The sequence below is a fragment of the Fomitiporia mediterranea genome, assembly GCF_000271605.1.
Source record: "Fomitiporia mediterranea MF3/22 unplaced genomic scaffold FOMMEscaffold_6, whole genome shotgun sequence".
Lineage (NCBI taxonomy): Eukaryota > Fungi > Basidiomycota > Agaricomycetes > Hymenochaetales > Hymenochaetaceae > Fomitiporia > Fomitiporia mediterranea.
Genome location: NW_006760391.1, coordinates 1,227,422 through 1,237,488, shown reverse-complemented (window position 1 = coordinate 1,237,488; position 10,067 = coordinate 1,227,422). Strand labels below are relative to the sequence as shown.

The following is a 10,067-nucleotide window of genomic DNA, read 5'->3' as shown; positions in this document are numbered from 1 at the left end:
AATTAAAACATTTTGCTTTTGTCAGATTGAACAGATTTGGCAGATTGAATTTCCTCTACTTATTAGCTTTATACATTGTATTAATGCATGCATTATTCTTTGTCCAATCATTGGAATCTTGTGCTCGTTTAGTACAGTAATTGTTGTAGGCATTCTACAATGTAAGGATTAGTTGCTTCAGTTCAACTTTCTTATGTTCATTGACTGGTTTGCCTTTGTTTTGGGCATCAGTAGATTGTATTATTGTATTTACTATGTGTGTATATTGCTCAGGAGTAGCAAGCAATATTGCTGCTTTGTATGTAGAGTTGTGTGGTGGATCACTGTTAGCAGACAGAGTTGTGTATGCTTCCTCAAGTCTGTCTAATGTATGTCTGAAATGTTTTACATGGTCTCTACAAATAAACAGTGCCAATTTGTTAATAGCCTTTTTATGTACTGTCTGAGGGTTAAAGCATTCTTCAAGCACTTTCATTAACTGAGGGATAGACATATCAAAGTGTATATAGTTTGCTAATATTGTGTCAGTAATGTTATTGACTATGCATGCATGAATGGCCTTAGCCATCTCCCTCTCAGCTTCGTTCTGTGGTTCATCCTTTAGTAAGTGTTTGAAGCATGTAGCTGCAACACTAGAAACAATGCAGTAGTGCCACATCTTGTAGTTTGCTTCAGTCTTAAGCATTGTGATGTTTTGACCAAAGTATTTAGGTACATTGGCTGGTTTACAGTGTGTATCCATATGTGGGGGAACCATGATGCAAATGTGTGCAAATGTATGCAAGTAAAGAGTTTAGAGTGTACAGTGGATGCGTGTATGTAGGGAGCTCAAGGCTCATAACCTGTTAAGAGAGAGAACTTAAGGGGGGCATGTATAGACAAGGGGTGAGGTGACGATTGACTGCTCAGTGTCTCTTGTCCTTATATTGTATGTATTCTAACTGAGACATTATGAAGTCATTGTCTTGTGGTTTGTCCATTGATGAACTAATCATCTCATAATAAGTTTGCTTCAGTCTTAAGCATTATAATGTTTTGACTGAAGTATTTAGGTACATCAGCTGGTTTACAGTGTGTATCTGTACATGGGGGAACCATGATACAAATGTGTGCAAATGTATGCAAGTAAAGGGTTTAGAGTGTACAGTGGATGTGTGTATGTAGGGAGCTCAAGGATTATAACCTGTTAAGAGGGAAAACTTAAGGGGGGCACACATAGACAAGGGGTGAGGTGATGATTGACTGCTCAGTGTCTCTCGTCCTTATATTGTATGTATTCTAACTGAGACATTATGAAGTCATTGTCTTGTGGTTCGTCCGTTGATGAACTAATCATCTCATAATAAAGGTATGTATATTGCCATCACCATGCCATGGTGCTATTTGCCGGAATGGTAATCCGATACATGAAAAATAACATGCATATTCATCTTCTTTCTCAGTCTGCCACCTTCGTAGTCGGCCTTCTAACGTTCGTACTCGTGAATAACCCGCTCCACACTCTTGATATCTCTTCGACCTTTCCGTGAATATCGACAACAGATTCCTCACTATTCAACACAAACTTCCCTACTACTGCTGCCGGAGTAAGCGCCTCTTACACCTCGTCAAGGCGGTCCACGTAGTCTCAGAGTGTGCAACCTTCAGTGGCGGCTTATTGATGAGTATTCGCCCCGTAGTTACACATAGTTCCTGGACCCTATGTCATTGCACGTCTACACAGTCAATAATTTTGAAGAAAGGACAGAGAGCTCTCGAGCCATGAGTCATATTATACATATCAATCCGTGAGGCTTCATAAGTATCATCACCTCATCCGCCACGGATCCGCGGTAAGCCCCATTATCAGAACCTTTACACTGTAGTAGTAGGATGCATTTAGTGAGGAACCCTTCACCTTTTTGAGGAGGGGAAGGCGGAAGGTGACGGCTTCATTGCACCTCCAGTGTTGGAGCAATAATACGACTATGCATAGGTCGAATAAATTCCCGGACTTCGTCAATGACTTCCACAAGGCGTGTCGAAACCTTGGACAAGATGTTAAGAGCGAATTCTCCGACGACCACAGTGCTGCAATCATCGACACCATCCAAAAGGCAAGAAGCCTGCAAGCGATCGAAGTGATTGCGACTGTCTATGACACATTACACCAACATTGTGGAGTTGCAAGCCTCCCGATCAAGCAGTATCGGCTGTCCTTAAGGTTCGTCTCTTCACCACCCTTTCCGAAACTCCGACTGATCGTTAAACACAACGGAGAGGTTTGAAAGGAAATTCCGCGACAGGGATGTTCAAATTCTACATGCAATTGTGTTAATAACATCAATGTATCGTTAAAAAGGAGAAAAAAGCTGTGCTAGGTCCGTTCATTCCGCCATGCCATACAGTTCACTCGCATTTCGAACGCATAATTGCAATGTAAAGCGAAAGTTCCTTGTTTTGTACCGTACATAAAGGCAATTTTAACCCGTGGTGTGCGTCGTCCAGCGCATGCAAAAATGATAACTAAAAGCCAAGGAATCGGTTGCAAATGTCAGGTAATACACAAAACAGAATCATCAAGAGACCCGCTATGAATCGCGGCCACGAGTGAGCGACGCGTAAGGACGCGTCATGTTGGCGTTGTCTTTCGTGGCTCTATCTTTCCAAAGCCACCAAGGACCCGCGTCGTTGCCGTGATCTACATATAAAGTGAGGCCCTAATTGTCCATTCGCTCTTCATCCTCATCCACCATCACTCCCCCATCCGCTTTGCGTTTGTCACAAGACGTATTTCGCATACCCTATGAACGTCGAACCACTCGAGGTCTTGTTTGAATTCCCCATAGAGGACATCGTGCCAGTACCTCCTGCCCCACAGATGAGGCCAATTGAGCTTCCCGGAGACGATGAGGGGCACGACTGGTACATCAGAGTACGTGATGGATTCCACCATAACTATCCACAATATTCACACTATAGACGCAGGATGCACCCCTGGAGGGTAATGCCCTCCACTTCTTTGATGCTCAAACAGCAGATGTCGGCATCATCGCGCCACTCGAGCCCGAGAACGACTACGAAAATTTCGGCGTGATCCAGCGACTCCTGGACACAGTCAATAACGTAAACGAGACGTTGCAAAACCTTCGGCAAGATGTGCAAAGCTGCTTTGGTAACGATCTCGATGTTGCAGCCATTGACGTCTGCCAGGAGGCAAGAAACATGCTGGCGATGAAAATTATCGATACCGTAGGTATGGGATTAGCACACCATGGGGGAGATGAAACCTACCCCATCCAAGTCCTGCTTGCTATTCTGATGGAGGTATGTCTCTTCGTAATCTTTAACAAACACCTACCAACGATCTATCACGGCAGAGATTTACGGATGGCCGTGCTGAAGATGGAGACATTGAGATCCTAAATGTGATAATTGGAAATATCAACGCGTAGTTACATAGGAAAATGCTGTAAGGTTGACTTATTCTTCTATAGCAGTCAACTGCTCGCCTTTATAACGTATAGTTGCAATGTATAGCGAATGTACCCTAGTTTTGTATGATGCGTCGACGAGACGCCTGGCGCAAGAGGGGGAGTGACGGGGGCCAGTATCCTGCCCATGCTCTTGAATGTCATGAGGATTAAATAGTCCCCGTGTAGCATGAGCCGCCTTGATTAATTCTAAGGCTCAAAGTACGTGTATCGCCTTTCGGTACTCACCAGTAATTATTGATCCGGTAGAGATTAAGTCGAACGAATCATGGAATTGCTGAACATGAGGAACGTAACCCACCCGAATCCCATCAAGTCTTTCTTCGATCGACTTGCATGTATATGTTGAAAGGATCCGACACGATAGGGTGCAAATACATGCGTCGCCTCCAAAAATCGATGGTGAACCGAGACATGAGGATAAACGGTATGCTCTTTGGCCAATGGCTCTGCATCAAGGGTATTGAAGGACTGTGGCACACATAATGAGCAACTGAAAATGAGAATCTCGGACCTCGGTTTTGGAAATGGAACAAACAGTCGTCAAATCACGTGCGTTGCACAGTAACCTCTCGGATATCGGTCCGAACGCTGGAGAATTGGGCGTGTTTTGAAGTAAGTTACTAAGTATGCCTCGTCGCACATTTTTCATATAGATAACTTTCCTCATCATCCCTCTAGGTTCTGATGTGGACGAGCATATGCACTGAGAGACATCTTCTCGCATATTTAGTTATTCTTTCTGGGTTGTTGATCCGCCAATACCCGTGGTCGTGGACGGTAAGTACTAAGTACTAAGTATTCCTTCCAGGTTGCATTATTAATAATTCTATCTCTCCTCAGCTTCAGTCTGCTAACTTCGTAATCAGCTTTCCAGTGTTCGTGCCTGTGAACAACCCATTCCAAACCCTCGGTATCTCTTCGACGTTTCCGTGGACGTCAACAATAGTTTCCGCACTATTCAACACAAGCTTGCCCAAGGCCGCCGCCGAAGTAAGTGCCTCTTCGGCCTCGTCGATACGATCGACGTAGTCAAAGAGCGTGAAACCCTCCAGTGACAACCTGTTGACGAGTATTTGCCCGTAGTTACGCACGACGACTGGTCCCTGTGGGTCTTTCATATCTTTACAAGGGCATTCAGTTGCCATTTTGAAGGAACGGACAGGGAACTAACGAGCCATTCTTCCAACGATACATATGGCACCGTGAGGATTCATACGCATCATCACGTCGTCCAAAATCGATCCGCCAACGTTATCAAAGAATCTGCAGCGTGTCGCGTTATTAGTATCGACCCAGCTCAGCTTCAGGTTACTCACAAGTCAACCTTGTCGGGGGTTACTTTCTTCAGGTCTTCAACAAATGTCGGGCTTTTATAATTAACGGCGTCATCCGCTCCGATACTCTTCAGCCACTTGCATTTCTCGTCAGTGCCAGCAATTCCGACGACACGCTTGACTCCTATGACTTTCTTGGCAAACTGGAGGGCCACGTTCCCAACGGCTCTGCAATATATTCGTCAAGAGGTTCTTCTATAGAATTAGCGGACTAACCCAGCAGCCCCGCTTACGACGAGTGTATGGGACTCCTTAGGCTTCAGCACATCTTTCAATGCCCAATATGCTGTAGCACCAGATACTCCAAGGTTGCCTAAATGTGCACTGATGGGGACACCGCGTATTTCTCTAGGAATGTGTGTCAAGGATAAGCTTCAACGAAGTCTGGTACTTTGGGCTGTAAAAACCTACTTTCTCAGCTTAACCATGTCTTTCTTCACAACAACATAATCTGCCCAGTAAGACTGTAATATCTGCACAATATCGCCGACCTTATGCTGTCCGTTCGTTTCGTTGCCACCAACTTGCACAATGCGACCGATCGCTGCAGGCCACATAACGGGTGACCCGAGGGGAATCGGGGCCAGCTCGGCACGTCCAAACTTTATAGAGTCTTGTAGTAAGAGACGGAGCCCCGGCTCATTAGAGAGATAGATTGTTTGAATGAGAAGAGAATCCTCTGGAATGGAGTTGGGAATGGGAACCTCCTTGACGGCAAAGGTGCCAGAAGGTGATGCAGAGAGGTCTGGGCCATGCTTTTCTGAGACGTAGTTCTGAAGAACCACCGTACGAGCGACAGTAGGAACAGTTGCAGTCATCGCTATTGAGTTGCTTTGCAGTGGATAGACAGTATCCTTGACTCTGTTTAAGTACTATTATGCATTGATAGGATGGTAGTCCGATAGGACAGATACTGCCCTTCGATTTGTAAATGCGTTTAGTAAGTAGCATGTACAGCATCGCGTTAAAAAGACTTAGTAGGATTGGACCATTGATTGATCTGGATCAATGTGCGATACCAGCAGGTAGGCTTTGCGGCATGGAGATGACGCGTCTCGGCAAACAAACACTATGATGATGATGATGATGATGATGATGATGATGATGAGAAACACAAATAGGGTAATTAGTAACTCGAATAGGCTTCGTTTGGCGTCCCCGACTGGAGGTGTGATCACAATGACACTCGGAACGCTGATAGGAAAAGATGTGTGCTTATGTGTTCGTTTCTGCGATAATAATTACGCGGAAATAAACCTGCGGAAGTCATACGCGGTGAAGATTCTAAAGAAAGCCCAAAGCTTTAAAAACAGTATGAAGTCCGTATGTGACTTCCTGAAGTTCAGCACCAGGCTCTATATTATTATATATGCATGTGCAGCTCTCCGCTGCCTTCTGTCTATGACTTCTCTGCTTTCACACAAGTTTCCGATATTTGCCTGCCTTACCGGTGAATGGGTATGTACTCTCTTTATGTACTGTCAAGCAACACGCAAACGAGTCCATACTAATTTACCGTGTATATTGTTGTCAACGCGCTGATCAAGGTCTTTGCCGAAATGATCTATTGATCCGATAAAAAGTATCACGTGTACAAACATCCATGCTCTTTCTCCTCCTGATTCTTTCAGTCCGCCAACTTCGTAATCAGCTTTCCAGTGTTCGCGCCCGTGAATAATCCGTTCCAGACTCTTGGTATCTCCTCGACTTTCCCGTGGACATCGACAACAGTTTCTGCACCATGCAGCACAAGCTTCCCTGCGACCGCTGCCGAAGTAAGCGCTTCTTCAGCTTCGTTGAGGCGGTCGGCGTAATCATAGAGCACGAAACCCTTTAGAGACAGTCTGTTGATGAGTATTTGCCCATAGTTGCGCAAAATCGTCGGTTCCTGTGCATCTTTCATATCTTAACGGATTTAAGTACTTAGTCGGAGTGTTTCGAAGGAAGGACAGTGAACTCACGAGCCATGAGTCCGACTGCACATATGACTCCGTGAGGCTTCATGCGCTTCATCACCTCATCTAGCACGGACCCGCCAACGATATCGAAGAATCTGTTGCATACGTCATTATCAGTGTCGACACAGTCTCGTTTCATCAGAATATTTACGAGTCAACCTTATCGGGTGTTGCATTCTTCAGGTCTTCAGCAAACGTCGGACTTTTGTAATTGACTGCTTCGTCCGCTCCGATACTCTTCAACCACTTGCACTTCTCGTCTGTGCCAGCAATTCCAACGACACGCTTAACCCCCATGACTTTTTTTGCAAATTGAACAGCCACATTTCCGACGGCTCTGCAGACTGTTTAGCAAATGGTATACATTTGGATCAATCTGGGACTTACCCTGCAGCTGCACTTACAACAAGCGTGTCGGTCTCCTTCGGCTTCAGCACACCTTTCAATGTCCAGTATGCAGTTGCACCAGAAAATCCAAGGTTACCTAGATAAGCACTTATGCTGATACCAGGTATTTCCCTAGGACAATGCGTGAGGAATATGTATAATCGGCTCAAGTATGCCGAAACTGCGGAACTCACTTTCTCAGTTTTGCTTTGTCTTTCTTCGCAACAACGTAATCTGCCCAGTAAGGATAAGCTACCTCAACAATATTGCCAACTTTATGTGGTCCGTTCTTCTCGTTACCGCCGACCTGTACAATGCGACCGATCGCCGCAAACGTTGGGAAAGGTGTACCAAGAGGAAGAGTGACTAAGTCTTCACGTTCGAACTTTATAGACTCTTCTACGAAGAGGCGAAGGCCGGCGTCGTTGGAGAGATAGATTACTTGGACGAGGACGGAAGTGGGTCAGGAATAGGGATATCCTTGACGGCGAAGGTCCCGGAAGGCGAGAGATTAACTTCATGCTCTGCTGAAGCATAGTTCTGCAGGATCACTGTTCGAGCAGAGGTGGGAACAGGGGTGGCCATTATTGTTGGACTGCTTTGTAGTGACTATATGTAGCCTGCTATGTTGACTGCGTTTATATAGCCTTGTACGTTGACGATAACTAGGTACTGTCATCGGATTCGCATCAAAATGCGTTTTTAAGAACGTCAGCAGCATTGTTTAATCCCCTATGAAACCTGTTTCTCAGCAGGATTTCCCCGGAGTTGGGTGATTGATTGATTTCAATGAATGCGAGGTACAACTAGCATGAAGTGTTGCGGCACATATACGACGCGTCTCTCGGCGAGTTCACATTCAGGGAAGAAATGGCAATTAAGTTAGCGACAGGGATAGACATCAGTAAGTTCACACAGCATGACTAAAAGAAGTCTCGTAATTAGAATTGAATTTCCAATTCCGATCCGTCTTAAATTAATGAGAGGGAATGCGCGCACACTGGCTGTAGCCAGGCACTGAGTAAAGTAAGATTAGCCCCAAGTACAGTTATTATTAGCTAATAATTCGCGTTACAAAGCTTAATGTAATAGAAAACGTACTTTTATATTTAGAACCGACCCAACCGGGAACTAAACATGCAACTACAACCTCTGTGCCCCAAATGGAGCTAAAGGAGCTCCTGCCAGTGGAAGTTGGTGTATTGGACTGTCCGATCATGGTACATTATATAGCCCATGGGAGTTCTTGGAACCTTTATCATGATAGTCTGTTACTTCTAAATGTTGTGAACTTAACTGGTCTAAAGTTTACATACCCAAGAGAAGATGAATGCCAAAACTGGCTGACTTTACAGCAAAAGTGTGTACGAAATGAATATAATGAGTAGAACCGGAGCCCAGAGTAGAGAGTGCCAGTCCATTTGGTGTAAGAATAAGAGCCATGTTAAACGGAAAACAAAGGTTCTGCCTTTCAACAAGCTTCTTGTGACGCTCAGGCTCAATCTTGCATCCTCAGTAGCTCACAATATAAATCTGATTATAACGAGACCTTGATCTGAATGCGTCTGTTTGTATGATATACAAGTGAAACATGGCCCGCTTTGCACGAGCGTTAAACAATGAGGATCAGAACAGTTACAAACGGGAAAGCTTCAAAGATCGCTTCGTGGAGGTTCTCTCATTGAGTCTCAAGTCAATCTGGAAAGGCTGTAAAGACAAACTATCGACCTTATGAATACACAGGCACCTCTGCAATATCTGTATGTACGTTTGGCCCTCACGGAGATATAAAGCTGTGGAACTCGCCGTCCAGTTAATGCTAATATACACCGAAAAGAAATGTCGAGAGATCTGCTATGAATCGCAGCCACGAACGAGCAACGCGTCATAATAGTGTTGCTTTCGTGGCTTCATCCTTCCAAGCCACCAAGGACTCGCGCCGTTCCCGTGATTCACATATAAAGTGAGGCCCGATTGTTCATTCGCTCTTCATCCTCACCCATCATCACTGCCTCTTCCAAGAGGCAAGGAACTTGGCAGTGCTTGAACTCATCAATACTGTCGGTCACGCATCAGCACACCCCAGGATAGTTGCAAACTACCCCATTCAAACCGTGTTTGCTATCTTGATGGATGTATGCCTCTCCATTAACTATAAGGAACACCTACTGATCATCCATCACAATAGAGATTCTTGGACTGCCATGGCAGGGACAGAGACATCGAAATTCTAAATGCAATTATAAAGAACATTGATCTGTAGTGGAAAAAAAATCTGTGCTGAATTGGTTCATTCTGTCATAACAAACAAGTCACTCACCTTTGGGATAGATACTTGCAACGTGCAACGAAAAGTTCCTTATTTGTAGCAAAACGGTGTGCCTGATGCAAGAGAGGTCATCTTGAGAATTAGTGTCACGGTCCTACCCGTAGACTTGAAAATCATGAGGATTACAGCCGTTTTCAAAATTGTTGTCACACGCGCGATTCGTGATTTTCGTCACACTAAGTACACTCAAATACAAAATCTACTATATCTCAACTAATACTTAACCAAATTATATGATCTAAGTTGTAAAAATTATGTTTTTAAATTAAATTTCATATTCCAGAAAAACTAAAGTGAAATGAGCAAAAATTGAGCAAGATACAACACAAAATGTGAGTTTTCCCTATATTTCATGTATATGAGTTTTCCTGGCCCCAAAACTGATTGTACAATACTATAAGCTAATCTAAATGATGAATATTACTTTATTATTAATTTACATATTGAATTATAACTAGGGTACAGAGTATACATATAAGTATAATACATATTTAAGTTTGCTAAAATTGAGCATTTTCCCCTAACCTCTCTACACTCAGGGAAGCTTCTCCTGAGTACTATTCATGTTTATAAATTCATTCCA

The 10,067-nt window shown here is 44.1% G+C and overlaps 3 protein-coding genes across 3 annotated transcripts; 1 reads left to right on the top strand and 2 right to left on the bottom strand.

The window, feature by feature from the left end:
- Positions 1-1,373: 1,373 nt before the first annotated feature.
- FOMMEDRAFT_156115 (uncharacterized protein) lies at positions 1,374-3,434 on the top strand (the record flags this gene model as incomplete). The annotated part of the gene is made up of 5 exons (XM_007266423.1): positions 1,374-1,525; positions 1,976-2,261; positions 2,768-2,914; positions 2,968-3,306; positions 3,360-3,434. 5 exons carry the CDS (start codon positions 1,374-1,376, stop codon positions 3,432-3,434), a joined length of 999 nt encoding a protein of 332 aa, XP_007266485.1.
- Positions 3,435-4,318: 884 nt separating this feature from the next.
- Positions 4,319-5,628, bottom strand: FOMMEDRAFT_85423 (NAD-binding protein; the record flags this gene model as incomplete). The annotated part of the gene is made up of 5 exons (XM_007266422.1): positions 4,319-4,596; positions 4,648-4,739; positions 4,793-4,978; positions 5,027-5,158; positions 5,222-5,628. 5 exons carry the CDS (start codon positions 5,626-5,628, stop codon positions 4,319-4,321), a joined length of 1,095 nt encoding a protein of 364 aa, XP_007266484.1.
- An 809-nt stretch (positions 5,629-6,437) lies between these two features.
- On the bottom strand, positions 6,438-7,609 carry FOMMEDRAFT_85644 (NAD-binding protein; the record flags this gene model as incomplete). Its single annotated transcript, XM_007266421.1, has 5 exons — positions 6,438-6,715; positions 6,772-6,863; positions 6,920-7,105; positions 7,156-7,287; positions 7,350-7,609. Coding segments are annotated over 5 exons (948 nt in total), but the record flags the coding sequence as incomplete, so codon positions are not given.
- Positions 7,610-10,067: the final 2,458 nt, after the last annotated feature.